We start from the raw sequence: 25,904 nt of genomic DNA, 5'->3' as shown, positions 1-25,904 counted from the left end.
CCCCCCACATCACAATGGAGCCTCGCCATTTCCTCCCTCCCCCACTTCACCCAGAACATGAGGATTCCCTTCACCCCCCCCCCCCACTGCACTTCCTCACGGGGCCTGGGAATTCCTTCCCCTCCTGCCCCCCTATTTCACCAGGGCCTGGGGACCCCTGGAGTCTGCAGCAGTTGACCCAGGCTCTGAGACTCCCGGCCGCACGGGGACAGGAGGGGAGGCTGCAGCGTAAATACCCTACAAAGGCAAGACATCTGCTTTCCCTCCAGAGCTTATGGCCCACACTAACAGCCTGCAGTTATAAAGAGCTGGGTGGCCACGTATATGCAAGCACACTTGGTTATATACAGAAAAGACGGACTCAAACCTACGCACATGCAGAAAAGCTTGTCCCAGCTCCAGCCTCGGGCTCTGGGAGGCGTCAGTCCTTCAAAACGCACGTCTGGGATTTCCCCGAGGTCACAAGCCGTGAGCGCCCTCAGGACCAGAACAGCTACTGGGCAGATCCACCTGCGTCTTGGTCCAGCTTGGCCCTTTGATTGCCTGTCTCCTGGATGAGAGAATCTGACAGCCACCCTCTCCTGGGGACGGGGCTTCAAAGGCTGGGCATTGCATCCCCGGAGTCCTTATGGGGGGCACTGTTGGATATAGTCCTTTGAACCCCAAGTCTTATGGCTCATCTCCCCCCAGGGAGGCGCCCCACTGGGGGCCAGGGACTGCAACCTCCCCCCCCCCCGGGGGGCTGGCAGCTGGGGCCAGACCATCTAGCTTCCCCCCTCCCCCCAAACAAAGGAGCTGGCAGCTGCTCCACCATTAAGGAGCTAGGGGGAGGGCAGCAGCTGCAGCGCCATGCTCACTGCTGTGGGCAGCCCCGGTGAGCCTGCTTCCTGCCCTGAGCCCTCCTCCCCCACCCTGACTCCTGCACTCCCCACACCGCCAGCCCCCTGCCCTGACGGACCTGATCAACACCGAGTCAGTCTTCCAGTCTGGAATAATAAGAACCAATCGGGATTAAAAGGGAGGCTTATGCAAATGGACAAGTAAGGAGATCCCATCGCCGTCCTTCCAGCCGTGGGGAGCAGTCAGCCACTGACACACCTCTTCCGCGGACTGTTTAAGAAGTATGGACACTTTTAAAGAAATCCGTCTGAATTCAAAATGTTTCTTAAAATACACTTTTAATAAAAAACACGTGTATGCAAACAAAGAGACACGCTGATCATTATTTGGTCAACATTTCTATGGCCAAACAAGGTTCTAAATACCAAGATATTCGCTGCACCACAGAGCTAGGGATGCAAAACACACGGACTAAAACTGCAGCTTCTGCAGGAGAGCATAGCTTCGATTTCCCCACCTCACACATGTTAAATACGTCAGTCATAGAAGTCATCAAATTCATCTGCATGGGTTTGTGGACGCAAAGCAGCCTCAATTTCGGAGTTGCTGTCATCAGATTCACCCCAGAAAGCTGGGAGAAAGAAATCCAATAAAATAATAAATCAAAGCATTTTTAGGCAATCATATATATAGCATACATACTGCAGAAGACTAGAATTAAGACCGACAACAGCCTTTCAGAAACACTATACCACTCATAAGCACATGACAGTTGTCAGACTGGATCAGACGAGTCCATCTTGCTCAATGTCCTGTCTCTGACAGTAGCCTGTCCCAACACACGAAGGAGAGTGCACAAAGCAGTTTTGGAGTGGTTCACCCTTGATTTCTGAGGTCTAGAGTCACACTGAGCAGGAGCTGTATCCCTCACCATCTTTGGCTAAATGCCATTGGGAGACTTGCCCTCCATGAACTTATCTAATTCTTGATTGAGCTCAGTTATACCTTTGACACCACAACATCCCATGGCAATAAGTTTCACAGTCAGTGGCGTGTTGTGTGAACAAATTCTTTCTTTTTTGTTTGATTAAAAATGCTGCCTATTCAGTTCATTGGGTGACCCCTGGGTTTTGTACTGTGTGAAAGGGTAAATATATGAGAACTAGGAGTCACCAAATGAAATGAATAGGTAGCAGGTTTAAAACAAACAAAAGGAAGTTTTTCTTCATGCAGCGCATAGTCAACCTGTGGAACTCCTTGCCAGAGGATGTGGTGAAGACTACGACTTTAACAGGGCTCAAAAAAAGAGCTAGATAGATTCATGGAGGTTCGGTCCATCAATGGCTATTAGCCAGGATGGGTAGGAATGGTGTCCCTGGCCTCTGTTTGTCTGGAAATGGGTGACAGAAGAGGGATCATGTGAGGATTCCCTGTTGTGATCCCTCCCTCTGGGGCACCTGGCATTGGCCACTGTGGGCAGACAGGACACTGGGCTAGATGGACCTTTGGTCTGACCCAGTCTGGCCAATCTTATGTTCTTAAATAACACTTCTCTATTCACTTTCTCCATACCATTTTATCCACACTTATCTCCCTGCCTTAGCTGTCTCTTTTCCTCCACTGACCTGCCCTTGTCTTTTAAAGTCCCTCCTTGCATGGAAGCCATTTCAGACTCTTGATCATCTTTTTTGTCCTTCTCAGAACCTTTTCCAGTTCCACTGAACCCTTTTTGAGATGAGCAACCAGGGCAGGACCCGGTACTCAAGATGTGGGCATACTATGGTTTTATGAAGTGCGACAATGATATGTTATGATTTTTTTATCTTATTTTCTAACCCTTTCCTAACACTCCCTAACAGCAATTAGACTTTTTGACCACTGCTGAATATTGTGGATGTTTTAAGAGACCCTTCCATGTGACTCCAAGATCTCCTTCTTGGGTGGTACCAGTAACAGCCAATTTAAAACCTATCACTGTATTAGCCTCGTTGTACAGTTACAGTTGGCATTATTATACTTTTAGGTATGAATATGCAACACACTGCATAGCTTACAAGGGTTATTTGTTAAATTGTATGGTTGTGCACAAATACGGCACACTGATTTAGACGTTCCACTTCATTGTTTCTACAGGTAGTTTGCTAAAACATTCCGACTCAGAGCAATTTACTCAATCGTCTGGTGTATGAACAAACAGGAGTTTGGTCTGGCATACTCCAATACCCTATCTACTCGACCCTGAAGTGAGGTCATAAATACACTGACCTCACAGAGCGGGCAAAGAAACTGCAGTGATGTCACAAAGTGTCACAAGTTTGTTGCAGGAGTGAATCAGAGCTAACTTTGGGAATTCGCAAGTGTAGTGAGAAACTGATGTAGACCAACAGAGAGAGGAGCAGTCTTCAATTCCTAAGTCTTCCAAAGTGTCCCCAGGCATGAAACGCACTTATTTCAGAGTTACGGAGGGGGGGGGGGGGGGGAGAAATGAACCTTATTGCAAACTTAAAAATGTGGGGGGAAAATACAATGCACTTGAAGGAGAAACGCTGCCATAAATTTGGTTCAAGCTGGGGACTTTGTTCAATAATTTTCATAACCACCCCTTAACCAATGCCATATAATAACCACTTTTCCCTAACATTTGTGCCGGCGTGCTATAGGAAAAGTAGCTCTCAAATGCCGGGCTGGCTGCTGGTGTGAATATTTTTACTAGGGAAGGAGCACTGAAGCGCTGGGTTTTAAAAACAATACACAGGAAAGTGACGTGGTTACAAAAAGCGAGGAGGAGAAGATGGGGCAAATGTTGGCGCTGCTGATGTTGGCCATGTCTTGATGTAGAATTAAAAGCTCCTCTCTGGTTCTGTGAGCATAAGGGCAGCTGACAGCAACAGAACCCAGCTAGGGAAGGAGACTGCCAGCTCCATGGCACATTCCTCCGTCACTTTCCAGCTGCATGGAAGCCAATTTGCGGGAGCCCCCTGGAGGATCATCTGTGCTCCAGCAGGTTCTCCTCTCTCTCCAAACTCGTGGGGCAAAGTGGCCCAAGTTAGTATAAACCAAGTGTGCAGTAACGACAGCAGCGGACCCCCTCTGCCTTGTGCAATCCTCCACTCCAGATGGCAGCACCATACTGCCCCAGGGAGTAACAACAAGGCAGCAATACAAAGGAAAGTGGCTGGTTAACTCATTCATTCTACTGAAGAGGCCTCGGCGTTCCTAATGCTTTGGCCATTAGCATTACAGCATAGACTACCCACCTCCAGAATATATTCTCTGTGATTAGAGGGCCAGGGATGGAGGGCTCCCGACACAAGACACTGAGGTCCCGAAACTCTTTTCATTTATGGCAGCAATAACTCAACTGAAGCCAATGGGATTGGCGTAAAACTGACATCAGAGATCACTAAAGCATTCACCGAGCAATCTGTCTGTATTGGGAAGTTCACTTGCACATGCAAAAATGCACCCTGGCACACAGACATTTGTGCATACAGCTATCATGACTACAGAAATAGCCAACACGACGCTGGCGATGCAACATGCCCCCAAATCGGATTTACATGTTCACTTGTGAGCGGGCACGTGGAAGTTGATTGTTTTTCATCGCTGGTGATGCGTGACCCTTGGGATAGGCTAAGCGGTACAAAGTCTGGGATTCTGACGATCTTGAAGCTGGGTCCAGGGCAGAGACTTGGGCATATTCAGTGGCGTCACTGACGGCTGCCAAAAGCCGGGAGCAGTCTGGGGCTGCTCAGGAGAGACAGCACAGGATGACGAGCGGTGCATTTCACACACACACACGCACGCACACAGGATCATTCCCCCTAGAACTGCAATGAGTCGTTCAACCTGCATAGTCCCAGGATCCTAAAAAGCTTCCCTGGATCAAAAGCCGTAAAGGCCCTTTTTATTTCTATAGTTCCTTAAGAGTTCATGTCTTCAGAACTTTTTTTAAATTGCCAAGCTCCTATTTTAAGAGACTTATGAGAGGAATTAGAGCAAAAGCACAAGACGACAAAAGACAACAGCCGGAGGTGGGTGGAGAAGAATATTGGGGAAACATCAGGAGATGCAAGGAAAGGAAGCGAAGTTTGCGTGTACGGAACAAATCAATTGAATTGACTAATTTATTACAGCATCTCTTGGGGGGGTTTATGCAGATTTTTTGTGTGTTTCATTCATGGGTTGATTTTCACTATTTTCAGTGTTCTGCATGGTGGATTGTGATTGAAAGGCTACAGAGGGAAATGGGGCTATGTAGAGGCACTGGAAGGCCGAGGGTGGTCGAATCGCACACAAGCAGAGGGAAGCCTGTTCTTTGAAGCAGGCACAGATAGGAGAAGCAGCGAGAGATACAAAGGGAGCCACTGGACCAGGGGCTTGAGCGGAACAAGTGGAATATCAGCAGAGATGAGAGGAGCGACGTTAAGTAGGAACAAGAAGATGTCCAGCACTTTGAAAGGTCAGAGTCACTAGCTTAAGGGGAGTTGATTGGGTCTGTAAGTGGAACATGTCACGTGGCCATGCTCTTCGGTTTAATGGGCTAGCTCCCTGTTATGCAACAAGAGTATTGCAACTAACGAGGGACAGGAGAATTGCCACGGATGGATCCGATCTGTGATCTATCTAGCTCAGGGTACTGTCTCTGACAACGGTCAGCAATAGATGCTTCACAGGAACATGCAAGAAACCATTTCAGATGTGGGGTGATCCACCCTTTCCATTACCTCTCCTCCTAATCCCTAATAATTAGCACTGATGGATACCCTAAGGTCTGAGAGAGAATACTCCTGTTAGCATTCACTTTTCTAACTCCGGGCATCTTGTTATCCATAGAAATGCCCAGTCTTTTCTCAGTCTTGCCTCAGCTACATATTGTGGCAAGGAGATCCGCCCCTAAATTGTGCAGTCTGTTACAATTATTTCTTTTTACTGGTTTTGAATTTGCCACCTTTTAGTTTCACCGACTCTCCTCTGGTTCCTTTGCTATGGGACAGGATGGACAAAGGCTTCTGATCCATCTTCTCAACACTGCTGATAATTGTACAGTAAAACTCCAGTTGTCCAGCATCCAGTGTTCCGGCACTCCTGCTAGTCCGGCACCACCTGGAACCCGGAAGCGCTCCAGGCAGCCGGACAATTGGAGCTGCTCTGCCTGGTCAGTTTCAGCAGCAGCTGACTTGGGGACGCCTGGGGCAGAGCAGCTGGGGTGCTGCCGGGTTGGTCCCACAGCGCCGCCCCCCCATCCCAGACCCCTCATAGCCCCCCCTTCCAATAGTCTGGCATATTTGATAATCCGGCACCCCCTGGGTCCTAAAGGTGCCGGATTATCGGAAGTTTACTGTATATAGTTTTATCATGTTCCCTCTTATCTATGGTGGAGACTCATTACTTTGGTTCGCATATACCTGTCCATTACATTGCGAAAGACATTTCTAAATAGCATGATCTTTGTTTCTTACCTTTCGATTTTATAGTGGTTATTCTGCTTTTGCTGGTGTTCCTGCAAAACAAAGCAATATTTACATATTCAGAAGATGGTACAAAACTATTAAAAGATTAGAGTCAAGTCAATGCTTCTAAGACAGTATCTTCTGTACCTGAATCTCTCTCTTTTTGATTAATCAAGTAGGACTCAACATGTTTTAGAACACCAGGGGCAAAGTTTCATGCACAGCAATGACATTCAGTTGTAAAGGTTTTGTGCACCGTAAGGACATTCAGGGCTATATTCTCAACTGGGGTAATCCAGAATTGCTGCATTGAAATCAATGCTGATTTACTCAGCTAAGGAACTGGCCCGGAATGTCCCTACTGTGCGCAAAACCTTTACAGCTTTTAAAATACAGGATGGTAAAGAAAATAGACACAATCAAACACACACAATCCCCACCACATTTCCTTATTTCCCTTGTCGCCAAAAGTCTTCTTAGAACTTAGCTACTGGGTTCCCATAGCATCACCCATGTCCCTATGTAAATGTGCAGCCTTTCAGCTGCCTTTGATCTACCTTGATGCATATGCAGTTGCAATTCTGCTCTGTTAAGTGACTGATCTTGTGTCTAGAGAGCATCACAAACCCTTTTCAATCTCTCAAACAAGCTGGAATCATTTTGATCTTTTGTGTGCAGCATGTGTATTGTGTGGGTGCTGTGAAATAATCGCATGGGGGGCAACGATGTAGGAGAATTAACTGTTCTATTAACAATCCGGTGATAAGCACAAAACAAAGCTTTCCGTTGATTTTTAGAAGGAAGATTGAATGGGAGATATTTGTCATACGGCTGTTCAGACTGTTGAAATATAAACAAATGTCAATTTGCCATTTGAAACCCCTCCTGGCAGTAAAAACAGGGCTTATTCTTAAATCAGTTATGTCAAGATTTTATACACCTGTAGCATTCCATTTAAAAAAAAAGAGAGCTCCTAAAAATAATGATTTAAAACTAAGGATGTAAAAGAAAGAGTCTAATCACTATCACAGGGATGCCAAGGAAAGATCCTAAATATGAAAACATTTTTGCAAATAATCTCTGAATAGTCCTTTAAAGAAAATTTACTGTCTCTCTTACACATTTCTCTGTCTAGGCTGACACTGCAAATTCTCACTCAAGCAAGTGACCCCAGTGGTAAGTAAGGGAGTAAATATAACCCTTCTCTTTGATAAGATCGACTAATGAACAACTGAAAAGATAAACTTAACTCAAGAGCAAGATGATAGTTTCATTACATTACTGCTATAACAGGTGTTATCCTTTTCAGTAAAAGAAATATGATGAGTTGTGTAATAGGTTATTTTATATTTCTCTTAAATGTGGGCAAAAATCCAAGAAGGTCTACAATATGTTAACTGCCCTTCTAAAATGTCCGCTGTTCAACCAAAATATTAAAACGGGAGAATTTACATTCACGTAGATTATAATTTCAAATGTTTTTAAAAAGAAACTATTCAGTTACCCAGCTTTTCAATATATCTCACTGAAGCAAATTATTTCATTAATCTTACAGCATGGATCTTACATCTTTCCATCATTCCACTGGAATCCATTTGAGCCCCCTTTTCAGGAATTTTAAAAGCTCTTCCCCACACAAAGCAAACATTTTGCCCTCAAGGTGAGGTCTATTAACATTCAGCTTTGCAGCCTCGGCTGCAGTTCAACAAAGTACGTCTGCGAACAGCCATCTCTATTCATTTAGCAATGAACTTAAAGGAGGTGCCTAATTTTAAGCACATGCTCAAGTCTCTTTTCCTTTAAGAGGTCTTGCACACGTTGCTGAGAAGGGATGGCTTGTTGAAACCGGGGTGAAGGGCTCAGGCCTGCCAGTAATCTCCATTTAGTTTAGGAGCTGGTGGCACGTCTCTGGAGGCACTCTGTACCTTATCGAGTCAGGCTACAGAAATGTATTTCAGGAGAAGTTGTTTTCAATGCAGCATCATTTTTTTCTGGGCTCGACTCGGTTGCCCTCGTTGCTGAGCGAGGAGACTTCTGTGAGAAGACCCAGTCCTTTTTCATAGTTCAGCTTCGCAAACTAATCAGTGGGTAGCCACTGTGTGTACTCTGTCCGCTTCTTCGTCTTCCATTATCCAGCAGTGAGGGTTGATTATTATCGCATCGAATCCTAGAACACGACAACTGGAAGGGACCTTGAGAGGTCAGCAAGTCCAGTCCCCTGCCCTCAAGGCAGCACCAAGCACCATCTAGACCAGGGGGTCCCAACCTGGGGTACACATACCCCCAGGGGGTACGAGAAGCTTGTCGAGTTACGGGGAATATTTGGTAAATACTAGATTATCCTAATTGAAATTTTCCAAAAGTAGTCGTGTTCGTGAAAAAAGTTGTGGGTTCTAGAGTCTAGAATTTATTTCCTTTCATATTGAATAGGGGGTACGGGAAGGTTTACTAAAAGCCAAGGGGGCACGGGGACCGAAAAAGGTTGGGAACCCCTGATCTAGACCAATGGTTCTCAGGTGGTCCGCAGCTTGAGCTCAACCCCTTTCCTTCTCCCTGCAGCAGGGAGCCTGTGCTGGTGTCCCACCCAGCCTTGCCCCACCCTTAAGTGGAGCACCAGTGCGGGCTCCGGCCTGTGGGGGAAGGAGGAGAAGTGGAGTCAGAAATGGCTCAACGAGCTGTTGCTCTCACTCCCCTGCTGGAGGAACAGCAGAGCATGAATGCGCTGCCTGGAGGCTTTCCCTGCTGCTCCCATTGGCTGGAATCTGGCCAACAGGAGCAGCAGGAGGCCATGCCTGGGACATGGTGCAGGGAGCGGAAGGAAGCATATGTCCCCCCACATGCCCAGACGCTGTACCCCCATCCCCCTCACACACTCCTCACCTGCCGAGACCCCACACCCCCAGCCCAATCTTGCACCCTCCCCTCCCCCGGACAGACATCCTACTCCCAACCTGCTTCTGCACCCCACCACCCACCAGATCTCACCCCCTCACCCTTTCCTGCACCTCACCTTCCACCCAGATCCTGCATCCCCATCCTGATCCCTATCCCACTTGCTAACAGCTCTTTCCTGCATACTGAGCCCCTCAGTTTTGGCCCCACCCCAGAGCCTGGGGGGGGAGGTTCCACAAAATCCACCAACTCCAGAACCCCAGAAGAGTTAATGTGGCCTGTGGGAAGCCATGAACTTCAGTCCTCCCTGTCCCTTCCCTCCTTCCCCCTTGATGGGTCTGGAGCTCCAGGGGAGTGAGGTGTCTCAGTTGGGGGCCACATCAGTGAGGGTTGGGGGTTTTGCAGGGATTTTTTGGCTTCTCACGTGCGTAGTCCCCAACTGATTTGCCTGCGGGTCAGTGGCCCCGACCCAAAAAAGATGCCCCATCCCTGCCATAAATAAAAACAATGTTGAAACCTTTTTTGTTGGACAAATTCATTTTCCTTTATTTTAAATGAAGTTTGGTAAACTAACATGAGAACGTTAACGCTCTGCTTAAAAGCCATCTCCCTACAAGCACCGGCTCCTGCTTGCTCACCTGCATGTAAACATGTGTAAGACATTTACACAAAATACACATTTGTTAACGGACAGAGGTGGCTCCGGGAGCTAGCACATGTGGGGACCCAGCAAGGGCATCAGCTCCCACCTCGACCCCTTGCTGCCTCTGATAAAGAGGCAGCAAGGGGCGTGTTCCATGTAACCGTCAGGATTAACTGATGATCCCAGGCTTATTGGTTAATCGTGTAAATGGCTACATGCTAACATCCCTAGTGCTTAACCACCCTGACAGGTAGGAAGTTTTTCCTAATGTCCAACCTAAACTTCCTTTGCTGCAATTTCAGCCCATTGCTTCTTGTCCTGTCATCAGAGATTCAGGAGAATAATTTCTCTCCCCTTTTAAGTACTTGACAGCTGTTACGTCCCCTCTCAGTCTTCTCTTTCCCAGACTAAACCAACCCAATTTTCTCAATCTTCCCTCATACCTCATGTTTTCTAGACCTTTAATCATTTTTATTGTTCTTCTCTGAACCTTCTCAAATTGTCCACATCTTTCCTGAAAAGTGGTGCCCGGAAATGGACACAGTACTCTAATCAGCATGGAGTAGAGCAGAATAATTCCTTCTCTTGTCTTGCTTACAGCTCTCCTTGTTAATGGATCCCAGAATGATTTTTTTTTTAACAGTATCATGCTGTTACCTCATATTTAGCTTTTGGTCCACCCTTATCCCTTGAACTCTTTCTGCAGTACTCCTTCCTTGACAGACACTTCCCGTTTTGTGTGTGTGGCACTGACTGTTACTTCTTAAGTGGAATATTTTATATTTGTCCTTTCTGAATTTCATCCTATTTATCTCAGACCATTTCTCCAGTTTGTCCAGATCATTTTGAATTACAACCCTGTCCTCGAAAGCACTTGCAATCCCCCTCAGCTTGGTATAATTTGTCCACTCTATAAGTGTACTTGCTATGTCATCATCTAAATCACTGAAGATTTTAACAGAACCAGTCCCAAAACAGACCTCTGCGGAACCTCACTTGTTATGCCCTTCCAGCATGACTGTGAACCATTCTCTCTGAGAATGATTATCCAACCAGTTATGAACCCAGCTTATAGAAGCCCCTTCTAGGTTATATTTCCCTAGTTTATTTATAAGACGATCATGCGAGACTGTATCAAATGCTTTACTAAAGTCTAGGTATACCATATCTACTACTTCCCCCTTATCCATAAGGCTTGCTATCCTATCAAAGAAAGCTACCAGGTTGGTCAGACAGGATTTGTTCTTCACAAATCCATGCTATTACTTATCACCTTATTATAGTCCAGAAATTTGCAAATGGATTCCTTAATTATTTGCTCCATTATCTTTCATGGCACAGAAGTTAAACTGACTGGTCTGTTGTTTCCTGGGTTGTTCTTATTTCCCTTTTTATAGATGGACACTATATATGCCCTTTTGCAGACTTCTGGCATCTCCCATCTTCCATGACTTTTCAACCATGATGGCTAATGGCTGATGTATACCTCCTTGATCAACTCCTTGAGTATTCTAAGATGCAGTTCATCAGGCCCTGGAGAGGTGAAGACATCTAACTTTTCTAAGTAATTTTTAATGTAATATTTTCCTGTTTTAACTTCTGAACCTACCTCATTTTCTCCCACATTCAGTATGCTAGGCATCCAATCACCAACCTTCTTTGTGAAAACCAAAAAAAGAAAGTCAGTAAGAACCTCTGCCATTTCCACATTTTCTGTTATTCTTCTCTCTCCGTTGAGCAATGGGTCTACCCAGTCCTTGGTCTTCCTCTTGCTTCTAATATATTTGTAGAATATTAACTTGTTAACCTTTATGTCTCTAGCTAAGTTGAGTTCATTTTGTGCCTTCGCCTTTCCATTTTTACCCCTACATACTTGTGTTATTTGTTTCTGTTCATCTTCAGTAATTTGACTTACTTTCCACTTTTTATACGACTCTTTTTTAATTTTTAGATCATTCAAGATCTCCTGGTTAAGATGGTCTCTTGCCATACTTCCTATTTTTTCTATTCCATGGGAATTGTTTGCTCTTGCATCCTTAACCATGTCCCTTTGAAAAGCTGCCAACTGTCTTGAACCGTTTTTTCTTTGTTTTGCTTTCCATGGGACCTTATCTACCAACTTCCTGGGTTGGCTAGTCGGCCTTCTTGAAATTCATTGTCTTTATTTTGCGGTTTTCTCTCCTACTATTTCTTAGAATCATGAACTCTAGGATTTCACGATCACTTTCACCCAAGCTGCCTTCTATTTACAAATTCTCAACCAGTTCCTCCTTATTCATTAAAATCAGACCTAGAACAGCCTCCCCCCGTAGCTTTCTTCTCCTTTCCCTCAGAGTAGTGTGTTCAGGATGCCTCTGTACCTGGCTTTTTTGTGTTTCTCTCAGCCCCAAATAAATATACGACAGAACTAATCATCTGAGCCCAGATCCTTGAGCATTCCTGAGGATTGCACAGCCCAGCTTAGGTAGTGTGAATGGAAAATTGGCCTTTAGTCCCCTAAATTGGGGTTAGCTGCGTTTCAGTGGTTCCCTTGCAGAACTTAAAGCAGCATGAGCCAACACTATATTATGCTGATTGCCAATGGCCTTGAGGAGCTGATATGGTGGCCAGGAGTGATCAGGGCTATAGGGAAGCCATGCTCACAGGACCTTGGTCCCCTCATGTCCCTCTTTGGGGGTAGAAAAGAGATGAGTAGGGTTGCAGCCACTCACATGGCTCTGAGCACCCAAAGGATCTCTCTCCTGGCTGATTACATTGACTGTAGGATCAGAACCCACCAGCTATATGGCATACAGCTGCAAACCAAGATCTTGACATGGCAGAACAGAGGATGGACAGCAAGGGACTGAAATAGGCATCAGAAGAGGCTCTGAGACAAATTTGCCAAACCTTTCATGAAAATATTCGCATGTAAATAAATGCTGGGAAATAAAATTGGAAATGGGAGACCAGAGAAAAGGACAGTTGAGAATTACTGACTATTCTGACTTCAGACTTGGAAAAAGAAAACATGTGACAAGTCTCATTTCCTAAACAGCATCCTGAAATTCAATGTTAGCCAATGTAGATAGGAGACACAAACTCTCCCTGTATTCTAGAAGGTTTACATTCTGAATCAGTAAATACACTATGAGTCATCATCCATATAGTAAGCATATCATAGCATTAGGATAAGCATATCATAATCATGCAAAATTGCTAAGGAAGAATTGTACGTCAATAAAGGAGAGGAATTGAGGCAAATTTTATTGCCTCAACCCATCTCCTTTATAGACTCTTGCATCTCTCTCTACGTTCTTCTAGTTCTTTAAAATGTATCCCAGCATGAAATCAAGGATGTCAAGATCCTATCAAAAAGCAGTTTAACTCCCAAATAGCATTTTCCTCGTCTATTTTTCTCTAGAACCGATATCCCATTTTAATGCCTATTTAGTCCATTAAGACAAGGCCCTATATGAAGGATGCTCTGGAAATAATAAGGAAGTGAAAAGTTCTTTAAAACATTTTTCCCCAAGAAAATTTCAGTAGGGCTGGTCTAGATTCTCTGTGGTACATGCTAAAAGAGTGAATCAAGTCAAAAAAGTTTCAGTGAAAAATAAAACTTTCTTTTATTTCTGTGCTGGATACATCTCACTTGTTTGAACCCTTAATACTGTATGTTAAGAGAAAACAAAAAGATGTTCCATCAGGAAAACCAACAAAACAGAAAAGGACCTAGCTGTAGAAACACTGATGATATTCCATGAAAAAATACACCTAGAAGTAGATTGGCTAATCTTGTAAAAGAGCTTGAAGCCTGTGTGAATCTATCGTGCAAAAGCATTGTTGAGACACAATAGCGTGCGGTAGACAAATAGAGTTGTTTCTTTTTCACAAGGCAGTTCTTAGTAACCCTCAAAGTTTGAGATGGCTGGTATAGAAATTCTTCCCAACAATGAGTTGAGGATGAAGCTGTGGTCTTTCCCCAAAATTACCCATTTTTCAAAAATGTCCAAAAAAGCTTATCATTGATAAAATGTAAGCCTGACTACTTAATTCCAGTCTCTGTACTGTGACAAAACATTTATTCCTGGGTGGTCATAGATTTTTTTTTTCTGTGAATCAGAATAAAAACTTGCTTCAATGTGGGCTATTATTTCCTCCTGATAAACAAGTAGTTCAAGATAGGTGCAGCTGATGAAGATATTTTCTGCACTTTTAATAAACATGAAAAAGAAAAGTTGGCTTACTTGGTTTTGATCATTTCTGAAGAAAAACTGGACAAATGCACTTAATGACGATAAATGGAAACTTAAATCAGAGAGAAATATGACACGATTCTTGCTTCTATAAAGGACACCCAATAGTAATGTAATTAATAATAGAACTGAAGACTACATTAAAAATAAGACTTCCACATGCAATTACATTTGAATTATGGTATAAGGCTCTAAGGCAAGACAACGTATGTTTAAGACCAGAATCTTTCTAGTCATCAAGCTAGCAGTGGATGGCAGACTGTAAAAAACCTGATGCACAGAGGGTGAAATTCTCCCAGATGCAGAAGGTCCATACAAGGCCTGCTGTGCCATTTAAACCTCTGAGCAAGGCTTAGTAAGGGGAGCACGCAACATGAGTGCAGAGAAGGCCTCTATGTTCTATGTACAGAAAGGGAATTTCTCTGCCACGCCTGCATCCTAGGGGAAGAGGTGGTGTAGGGGCCATGAGCCACCAGCTCTGCATTAGGATGTATCTCAAATCCTCCACACAAAAGACTCAGTGGGGCAGTGGTGACTATTCCATAGGCTGGAACAGTGGCTGTTGACGAGCTGTAAGTTTAGGGTGTGTGGGAATTTCTTCCTTTCTGCTACCACTTAGTTCCAAGCACAATGCTCACACTTTGTGCTGGGAGGGATGAATTTCCAACCAGAGCCAACAGCAAAACCACACAATATGAAATTGAGAATGAAAAAAAAAAGTCTCAGTAACTTTATAAAACTGGTATAAACACACTTTTTAGAAAAGTTTCATGCAAGGTCCTGACTAGTCAAGATACACTGCTAACGACATATAGAGATAAGATTTTAAACCCATGCATTATAGTAAGTTTTCAATATGTCATGCTTACATTACAATGTCTGAACGACCCGTTGAAATCAATCTATAAAATGTTTACTTCTTTGCAAGGAACTTGGAAGATTAAAAGCATCATAAAATTATGTTAAAATAAAACAAAGATTTTGGGTAAGCATTCATTCTCCTATGTATCTCTGTAGAAAAATGAACCATAATAAATCATCTAGAATAAATCCTGTTGCCTTTAAGGTTTTGGATCATATTCAAGTCACTGTAAACTTTCTAGAAAATATACAGACTCGATATCATACCTAAACTCTGTAGCATCTCTTTAGACCTTCAGACAAAATAAAGAATTTTCTTATAAATCAATTAAAAATTGTCAAGAAAATGAGAAAATTGAAATGCAGGGCTTCAAAATAGTATAAATTATTAACTTGAAAAAGCAGGGTGAAATTTGCAAGCCGTTTTAATTTAGCAAAGTATGAGTGCCCCCTAATGGTCAAAGCGCCTGCCTACAGTATAGTATGCTTTGGCATTTTAAAATGCATGTTCGTTACTCTGTTATTAAATACTAATTTATAAAATAATTAAGAGGAAGAATTGCAATTGGCAGATTTTTATTTATTTAGAATAAACACAAAATTAATAAAAATTGAGTTTTTGCTTAAGAAATAATCTTTAGAGAACATAATCGATTACTTCCAAAATAAAATATTTTTAATTTTGATTAAATTGTATCGAGTATTTGTATGTTGACAAATTAAAAATTGTATTTGTTACCTTAGGCTACAGGTTATCTTTAATCTTCAGATCATTCTGAAGTGTGACAAAGCAAACAAGCCTAAGAAAAATAAACTGACCACATCAAAATACAGAATTATCCAGAATGCTAGTGACCTCCACTGGCTGATTCTGTTGCTACAGGACTACAAAATGCCACACACATCGTGTTCTACCCACTGTTTGAGAAAGATTCAGTCATGACCTTTTCTCCCAAGTAATTATATTACTTAACACAGTCTTTTCTTTTGGCAAAATATTATACTCTTCAAACTGAAGTAACATCTCAGGCAGTTGAAGCATTCTCAGCAAAGTAAACGAATCCAGGAAAAATAGTTTTATAGCTAAAGCAAACCAGGACAATATTTGTGGGAGAAGAGGAAGCTATGGCATGCACCTCTGAACAAAAGGGAACAAGTGGTCTTTACTCAGAGAGCAGCTTCCTATTAAGACTCACTCCTTCGTACATTATGCCTTTCATCCCCACTCAACCACAAAATGATTTTGCTGTAGGAAATACAATAGCAGAAAAAGATTTACATTGAAAGAATCTTTAATAATAAACTGTTGCAGATCTGCCTACTTCCCCATGATTTATAATACAATAAATATCGGATTCTATTAAGTCTCATGCACTGAAGACATTGCACTGAAAAACTGAATATGAAAGAACTCAATTCTTCCCATCTCCAGTACCATAATAGTGAAATGAGCATGTATAAATGTGCTAAGAGTATCTCTTTGCATCTTTTATAGCTTGTGTGTATTAATCTGTAAAGCTTATTAAGAAAGTCATTGCTATGCAAAGCAGCACCCAATCTCTTTCTCTTGCTTTTCAACAGAGTGCAGTGTTTAGCCAATAGGACTGGTCCTCTGCCCCTCATTCCGCATTCATAACATGCAACATTTGCACAATGTATCTCTCAAAGGCTGCTGAATAGAAAGCCTTAATACTCATGTAAACAACTGCAAACCAATTACTTAATGAATCAGGCCCACACATAATGAGGTGCCAGACAAAGAGCTATAAATGCATTTTTGCGCCCAAGCCTCTGCTTTAAAGTAAAATCCCTCAGCTGTAGTTTGGGTTTAACTGGCACATCATAATTATTGTCTCTAGGACATCAGAGGAAGCCATTTTTTTTTTATTTAGGTCCAGCAGGGTCTTTTTCGAGGTCACTCATCAGCTCAGTGACAAGATAGAGCAAAGAAGAATTTTTAAAAAGTACCACAGCAGTACTACACCGTTATGTTTATTCTCAAGTACTGGTTTCGAGACCACTTGTAAAAGCAATAAAGCACAAGAAGTGACTGCAATAAGTGGAATCCTTAAAAGTGAGCCTCTAAGAAATTTCACTGACGCCCGACCACAAATAAGCAACCACCTGAGCTCTCTATTTCCCATTCTTTCATACTTCTTTGGCTACTTTGCACTTCCAAATATCTTTGTCAGACAGATATCAAGTGTCTAGTAGCAAGTGTTACTAATAGACTGTATGTTGAAAAGGCAATACTATTTCTAAGTTATTCAGGAAAATAACTTTATGATATTTAAAGGGTTTTTTTAAAGTAACATCTTAAACTATTCGAGTAGGAAGTGTGTTTGCTTTTAAGAGACCAAAGGGATAAATAATAAAGCAAAGTAAATGGTTTCCAAAATCTGCCTAGTGAGCATATATGAATCTGAAAAGGAAAATTTAAGACGAATGAATTTTACAAATAGCATTTACATAAACGTTGAAAGTTTCCAAGACACATTATAAACAAGCACTGTAACATGCTAAACAAAGTAAAATTAATGTTTGAAAAATATGTTTGCATAGTTCATTAAATGGTACATTTTCTTAAAAAAAGACCTAAAGACTTGCCTTTTTATAATCAGTCTTCCAAAGAGAAAGAAGTTATAATAAATGAAAGTTTAATCATATCAAAATGTAAGATTTTAAACAAAAGCAAAAACTTATTGTCGATATTTTACATCTTAACTATTTCACATGATTAACTTGATTGCATTACAATAAGAGAAAATATAGTGATTTTTAAATGAAATATATAAATCAGCACAAAGTAAGAAATTAAGATTTATTATAAAATTATTTTGCAACTGTTTCCTATGATAATTAGTATCACCAATAAAATCATTACAACTATTACAAAGTACAAAAGGATGTAAACATACTGTTAATGTAGATAGGATTAAATAATACATGAAAATGCTTTAAAGTATTTTAATCGGCTGTCATAAATGGCAGTTTTCTGATAAGGAACCATATACTAACAGAACCCACTTACTGTGATGTTTCAATAAGCATCCAGATGATAATCTAAAGCCAAGCTAAAATTTCATGAAATAGTTGTATTATATTCCATTTCCTAACATTTCTTGACCACTAATTTGACTGCCACTGTTTGATTAGTATCTCATACTGATGACAAATTTAAGGAACATTAACATCACACTGCTCAAAGAATCAAAAGGAACTGCTGCAGTTTAACAAATCTAAAAAGATAAATTGAACCATTAAGAAAAAGGCAATGTAATTAAACATACTCAATTTGAAAGTTAAAAAAAGTAAAAATACTTTAGCATCAAATGTTTTTTAAAAATACACATTGAGCTACAGTTAGTTTACTTCTCAGTTACATCGACAAGAAGAAACATGTCACTATTTCTTCAAGACTTTATGTTTTACGTCTGCCCTTTTCCTGACAACTTCTATTGTCTGGTCTCTAAGTAGCCCTACTGAGAGCAGCTGTACACGCTAATTTGTGGTTCACTGAGATGTCAATTGAGTCTTAAAATGAGAAAACAACAGCTGCAAAACAATACCTGACTTTGGTGCAAATATTTTCTAAGGTGTACCAAAGTTTAGCTGCTATACTGAATAACCACAAATACGAACCTTACCCTTGTTCAAGTCACAAACAAAATTATACGTATTCAGAGTTTTATTCATTTTCTAGAGCCATTTCTTACTCTGTTACAGCCATTCAAAAATGAAATGCTCTAATGACTTTACCTTGACAAAGGGCTTCTTCCTTCACTAGATGAAAAACTAGCTTCGGAACTGATTGTGTTGATTTTCTCGGTCTTGAAACCATTGCTACCGATAATCAAACCTATAGTAAGTATAAACACCAAAGGTAAACATTTAGCAAACATCTAATGAAAAGGCAGTACAGACAGTAACTTCTGACTTACAGAAATCATGGAAATAGAGATTATTTAAGCAACAAGAACAAAGTATCATAGACTATGAAATCAAATACTGAAGTATACTGTAAAATAACTATTCACTTTTTTTCCTTGTGATATTTTGGAAGAAAACAATCGAAGTTTATCAAAGATATACCATTTTAAGGATCTATTTTTAAAATGTACAGTAATATTTAAACAGAAAACACTAACAAAATGTGTCCCTGATATTTTTAATAAACTCGCCAAGTCCATCTCCATTCCTTAGACAGGGGCACTCCCATGGGATAAGTTTACTTTATGTGTAAAAACAAAATTTAAAAAAAATCCCCACCCCAGCCTACAAAGCTCAGCCCAATTACTACACAGGACTCTTTAAAACATACCAATGCATTTCCTTCCCTCTGTCAATCTGCAAAACAAGCAGTTGGCTCTCCTTCTGCAATTCTGTCCCATTTATTTTTATACTTGAGGTTTTATTCTCATGACTTGGCAGAACTGACAATGCTACCACAGTTAAAAAAGTTATCAGTAGAAATAACAACACATGATTAGTGTATTCTTGCATGTTTTAACCAGTTTTTGAAAAACAGACATTGGGATACCGAGATCCTGTTCCAATTACAGTATTGTGTCATATGTCAATTTAAGCAAAATCTCACTGTTTTGTATATTTTTTCCTCAATTGTTTTATTTTCCCTTTTCCTAAAGTCTTGTTTAACTTAGTTTGCTGGGTATTTTGTACATTTCTGCTCGCCTTTCTCTTCCCTTTGGATTATTTTCAGAGGACTATAATTCTCTCTCTCTCGTTCTGTCATTCTTGCACTCTCTCAAATTCTATAAAATGCTTAATGTTGTGACAAACATACAATAAATATGTATTTTAAGGTTCTTTTAACTGTGTGCTTTTTTCTACATGCATCTTACTTCCTCTCTGTGCGGTACTGTGTATGAATTGTATCCAATTTAGTTCCAACTGATTAATCTAATCAGACCTTTACTTAAATATTTCTAAACTACATGGTTTGATTCTCAAGTTACAATATGTTCACTTTAAAGCTTCTTTAGAGTGTCAAGTGGTGGAAAGGGGTGTTAGTATAAATAAAATTCAGGCTCTAAACATTATTTATTTGAGATACAACTGAAAACCAAAATATGAACAACTGTAATTCTTTCCAACTTCATTCTGTCCCCAAAGAATAAAATATTATTTCTAAGTCCCTTGAGTTTCCCCCTTTACTTTCATAATCAGACACAGTTTCCATCATCTGAATCAGGCTTACAACTCTGTTAACAGATTTAAGATTCACTGTAAGGAGCATTTGGGTGTGTCACACTTCCAATAAAGAGGCCAAAAAAAGAAAAAAAAATCCTATTCGTGGGGGAAGAGGACGTAAAGTCTAGGAGTGCTAGTGGCAGTAGTACGCCACTTTGCGGAGAGAAGTCTGACCACTTTCAAAAGAGCTGGTGACACGAAAAGAAACTTTGCTGTGAGGGAAACAGTGAGGAACACACGCAGAGATGCACATGTACCCGTGGGAGATCAAAAGAGGAGCTCCTGGAGATGAGAGTGAAAGCAGCTAGAACTGCAGGCAGGAGCACTGGAAATCGAGACAGGAGCACATCAAGAAAACGGGCTTTTATTTTTGAAAAGCTTTATAATGTTAAGTTGTTTATTTATGTGTGTCTTTGAGCACTGAAGTACTTCAACAATTTTAATCCAATTTGGACATGTTAGGTCTCAATGGAATCACATTATTTTTAAAGGACACAGGGAAACAGATTGTAGATTGTTGTGTTTTTTTTTTTTTTTTTTTTTTTAAAGCCAATCGGAAGGACTTTTGGAGTCTGCGAATCTTGTACATGCAGCAATCATTGTAGGCACCCCTTTTTTATGGGAACCAATGGGGTGTATTTTCAACAGGGAAATAAAATGCAGTGCTCTCCCTTCTTCACCCTGTCAAATGAAATGCCCCCAAGAGTAGATTGTGCAGATATTCATAAAATGATTGGGTGTGCCCTATGAGCACCTTGATCTTGACACCCAATCTCAGTATGGCGCAAATGAGCTCTGCTAGGTTCCTTTATTGGGGGCAAATAAGTGGAGAGATATCAAAATGCTACCCCAACTGTGGCACCAACATGAGACAATTCACAGGGTGCAGATCTCTCCTTTCTTTCAGAAGGAACGAACTCGTTAATGTCACTGGGCATCGAGCTGACATCGATCATAGTTCACAGCTCCCAGAGCTATTGTTGCATGCTCACTGCAGCATCAGAGAGATCTTGGCTGCTGTTACACTAGGTTCATTTTTTGAAGGTTTTTTTTTTTTTATAACGTTTCAAAAGGCAGCTGCTTGAGAAAGGTGCCATTATGCCATTCTGATATTTAGTGGCCATAGCGGAGCACTGATTTTCAGATTTATGTGAGTGTGTGAGAGGCAGGGCTTAAAATTAGGATAGAACCATGCGCACCCAGATCTTTGAGGGACTAAAACAAGACTTCTGTCTGCTCAATTAACTGTTTTCACCAGGAGCTCAGAGGGCACACCCAATCATTTTATGAACATCTACACAATCTACTCTGGGAGGGCGGGCATTTCATTCGACAGGGTGGATAGGGAAGAGCACTGCATTTTATTTCCCTATTGGATCCCTGTTGAAAATACACCCCATTGGTTCCCACAAGAGATGTGCCTACAATAGTTGCTGCATGTACAAGATTTGCAGACCCTAAAAGTCCTTTAGAGTCTCACTAGCAAGGCGAATCATAGAATCATAGAATACTAGGACTGGAAGGGACCTCGAGAGGGCATTGAGTCCAGCCCCCTGCCCTCATGGCTGGACCTAATACTGTCTAGAACATCCCTGATAGCCACTTATCTAACCTACTCTTAAATATCTCCAGAGATGGGGATTCCACAACCTGCCTGGGCAATTTATTCCAGTGTTTGACCACCCTGACAGTTAGGAACTTTTTCCTAATGTCCAAGCTAAACCTCCCTTGCTGCAGTTTAAGCCCATTGCTTCTTGTTGTATCCTCACAGGCCAAGATGACCAAGTTTTCTCCCTCTTCCTTATGACACCCTTTTAGATATCTGAAAATGGCTATCATGTCCCCTCTCCATCTTCTCTTTTCTAAACTAAACAAACCCAGTTCCTTCAGCCTTCCCTCATAGGTCATGTTCTCTAGACCTTTAATCACTCATATTGCTCTTCTCTGGACCCTCTCCAACTTTTCCACATCTTTCTTGAAATGCGGTGCCCAGAACTGGACACAATACTCCAACTGAGGCCTAACCAGCGCAGAGTAGAGTGGAAGAATGACTTCTTGTGTCTTGCTCACAACACACCTGTTAATACATCCCAGAATCATGTTTGCTTTCTTTGCAACAGCATCACACTGCTGACTCATATTTAACTTGTGGTCCACTGTAACCCCTAGATCCCTTTCTGCCGTACTCCTTCCCAGACCGTCGCTTCCCATTCTGTATGTGTGAAACTGATTGTTCCTTCCTAAGTGGAGCCCTTTGCATTTGTCTTTATTAAACTTCATCCTATTTATCTCAGACCAATTTGTCCATGTCATTTTGAATTATGACCCTATCCTCCAGATTAGTCGCAATCCCTGCCAGCTTGGTATCATCTGCAAATTTAATAAGCGTACTTTCTATGCCAATATCTAAATCGTTGATGAAGATATTTAACAGAGCTGGTCCCAAAACAGACCCCTGCGGAACCCCACTTGTTATACCTTTCCAGCAGGATTGTGAACCATTAATAACTACTTTCTGAGTACGGTTATCCAGCCAGTTATGCACCCACCTTATAGTAGCCCCATCTAAGTTGTCTTTACCTAGTTTATTGATAAGAATATCATGCGAGACCGTATCAAACGCCTTACTAAAGTCTAGGTATACCACATCCACCGCTTCTCCCTTATCCACAAGACTTGTTATCCTATTAGCGAAAGCTATCAGATTGGTTTGACATGATTTTTTCTTCACAAATCCATGCTGGCTGTTCCCTATCACCTTGCCACCTTCCAAGTGTTTACAGATGATTTCCTTAATTACTTGCTCCATTATCTTCCCTGGCACAGAAGTTAAGCTAACTGGTCTGTAGTTTCCTGGGTTGTTCTTATTTCCCTTTTTATAGATGGGCACTATATTTGCCCTTTTCCAGTCCTCTGGAATCTCTCCTGTCTCCCATGATTTTCCAAAGATGATAGCTAGAGGCTCAGATACCTCCTCTATCAGCTCCTTGAGTATTCTAGGATGCATTTCATCAGGCCCTGGTTCCTTGCAGGCATCTAACTTTTCTAAGTGATTTTTAACTTGTTTTTTATTTTACCTTCTAAAATTACCCCTTATGTAATGCAGTGCAGAGTATCGCTTTTCCAGGCCTACGAACTCCTACTGAAGTTATACTTCTTGGACAATATTTTATTATATCCTCTAAAAGCAGTCGTGAGAAATATTGATGTCAGCTTTTACCACGTACTGAGCAAGCACTGGATGAATATTTCAAATAGTGGCAGGTGCAGGACATAAACAGGTTGGCTGGGCTCAAAATCTACAATTTTTAAAAAAAGACCTTTATTTCTAGATTAGCATAATGTTACCACCCGCCAACCCCCGACCAGAGAGTCAGCATACTTTTTGGACATTCTTAAAAGGTTTGATATGAGTGCTAGGGAAGGATGCAGTGCTAGACTTAGATTCTCCATTATTTCAGGCGTGCATTTTTTAAACAAAGCCCAGAACCGTTGAAGGTTCAAAGGAACTTTTCAAATACCAAGGAGAAAATGAGGGAGAGGAACAGGAGCCTTTTGCAACTCTGCCCTCTTCTGGTTCTCCTTCTTCAGGATCTCATTTGGCAGATCCTCACTTCCTCCTCTTCTCTTTTGGTGGGTGTCCCACATGGCTCCATCCTAGGCTCCCCCCTTGAATGCTTTTGCACCTCATCTTTGGAGGATATCTGCAACCACAGTCTTTGCCTTGATGACTTAGATGTAGTTCTCTGTTCCAGACTTGCCTCCACGTGCTCAAATTCATCTCAGGCAGTCTTTAACATCTATCATAATGTCAAGCCATCGATTGGAACTTCGACAGCCAAAAATGAGCCCTTGTTCTCCCCCAGAACTCCCCTCTCCTTCTCTCTCAGGCTTCTCATATGGGCTCCCTTTTTTATTTGATCCAAGCACACAAGCCATATCGCTTTGCTGCTTCATCTTCCTGCACAGCCTTTCAAAACTCCAGTCTCGTTTTCCTGCTCATGCTGTTAAAACTTAAATCCAGGCCTTGAACACCTTATATCTTGACTAGTTTGGAAAAGAGAAGACTGAAAGGGGACACGATAGTGGTTTTCAGTATCTAAAGGGTGTCACAGGGAGAAGGGAGGGAAATTGTTCTCCGTGGCCTCTGATGAAGCAGCAAGGGGCTTAAATTGCTGTAAGGGAGGTTTAGGTTGAACATTAGGAAAAACGTCTTGCCAGGGCGGTTAAACACTGGAGTCAATGGCCTAGGGGGGTTGTGGAATCTCCATCTCTGGAGATCTTTAGAAAGACATCTATCAGGGATGATCTAGATGGTGCTTAGTCCAGCTATGAGGGCAGGTGACTGGACTCGATGATCTCGCAAGGTCCCTTCCTGTTCTAGTGTTCTAGGATTCTACTGCCAGCTGCACTGCTCTAGCCTTGCAGTCTTACCACCCTCACCAAACCCTGCACCCATTCTTTGCATCACTTCACCAGCTTCCTCTTCTCCACTGCATGAAACACTAAGGACTTGTCCTTCACCTTGCAGGCTCCTCACAGCTTCGCTCTGCCCGGCTCTCCAGGTCAAAGGCAATACTGTGCCATCGCTCCTGACTTCTGCCCTACTGCTGCCAGCTTTCACTGCCCATTGGTACACATTTCCCTCAAGCCTCTTTGTACTTAAGAGTGAAGGTGCACTGCCCCCCGCCCTTGCAAATGTGAGACATCCCTCTAAAATCCAAATCTTCATCTAAACTGCTGCATTATCTTCCTTCTAATCCTTCCTCAGACCGCATCTCTGCCGTGATGACTAGAGGACATTTGACAAGGGGATAGGCAGTTGGTGTGCTGTGAGTGACGCATATTATACAAAGTGATCACTGCTCAGACTTCATCGTAACCCCCTCTTGTTTGAGGAATCCACCTGTCTCTTGTCATATATACATCTATCAGGCTGCTGTGGGAAAGGACGAGTCTTTTATTATAAGTGGTCAAGTGCCTAGTACAGCGTGGCCCCAATCCCTAGCCCACAGGATACTGCAATGCAAGTAAGTAGTCGTTGCTCCATTGAAAAGAAACATCCATGCAATGTAAGGCAGCAAATGTAAGATTTAGTGGCTATCGGGTCTGTCCAGAAAACAGATCTGTAAGAATAGCCAGAAAAAGACTTTCTGTTGTGTTCCTTACAGAACTATGGCTTAGTTCAACATTGCCCCTTGGAAAATAATCCAGTGTTGGCAAGCATATTTCCTCAGTAAAATAGATTATCATATCGAAGGCTACATGTGAACTACTGCTAAGCATGTACGGGTGACTATATTTTCTAGCTAAGTCACTGTCTTAATATGTTTCTTATATACTGCACTGTAAAACAGCTTGTGTAAGTAAGGCAAGGTCTGGGATGAAACACTATATAAAATCAAAACCTGTGCTATTCTTTTAGTCTAAAACTTTAATTCTACGACACTAATATCATCATGCTACAGAAATCCCTCAAATAAATTATAGCCTCAATGAATGCACAAAGTTATCCTAATACAACAATACTAGGTTGACTAGCACTCAGAATTCAACAAAAGTAAAAATTTTAAAAGGAGTATCCCACCATGTGTACTACAATGCTGCCTTTAGTTATGTAATGTCATGCTTTTTCTTAAACCATAAGATTGGTCCTGCCTTGGGCAGGGGGCTGGACTTGGTGACCTCCTGAAGTCTCTTCCAGCTCTATGATTCTATGATAAAACACAGTAGCTGGGTTTTGGGGTTTGTTTGTTTTTAACAGAC

At 41.7% G+C, this 25,904-nt stretch overlaps 1 protein-coding gene across 5 annotated transcripts in view; it reads right to left on the bottom strand.

Moving 5' to 3' along the window:
* Positions 1-950: 950 nt before the first annotated feature.
* Positions 951-25,904, bottom strand: part of KIZ (kizuna centrosomal protein) — a 99,416-nt gene continuing 74,462 nt past the window's right edge. For 2 of the 5 annotated variants that reach the window (XM_075925796.2, XM_006116240.5), the window contains exons 9-11: positions 18,687-18,786; positions 6,303-6,343; positions 1,132-1,471 (exon numbers count right to left, since the gene is read on the bottom strand). In XM_075925796.2, the coding sequence (XP_075781911.1) occupies positions 1,377-1,471; positions 6,303-6,343; positions 18,687-18,786 (236 nt within the window). In that variant the 3' untranslated portion in view covers positions 1,132-1,376. Of the gene's footprint in view, positions 1,472-6,302; positions 6,344-18,686; positions 18,787-25,904 lie in introns of all 5 variants that reach the window. The other 3 variants (XM_075925795.2, XM_075925798.2, XM_089777561.1) reach the window with 3 other exon arrangements.

Source organism: Pelodiscus sinensis, chromosome 3 (assembly GCF_052426305.1).
Source record: "Pelodiscus sinensis isolate ZL-2025 chromosome 3, ASM5242630v1, whole genome shotgun sequence".
Classification (NCBI taxonomy): Eukaryota; Metazoa; Chordata; order Testudines; family Trionychidae; genus Pelodiscus; species Pelodiscus sinensis.
This window is presented reverse-complemented; position numbering and strand designations above follow the sequence as displayed.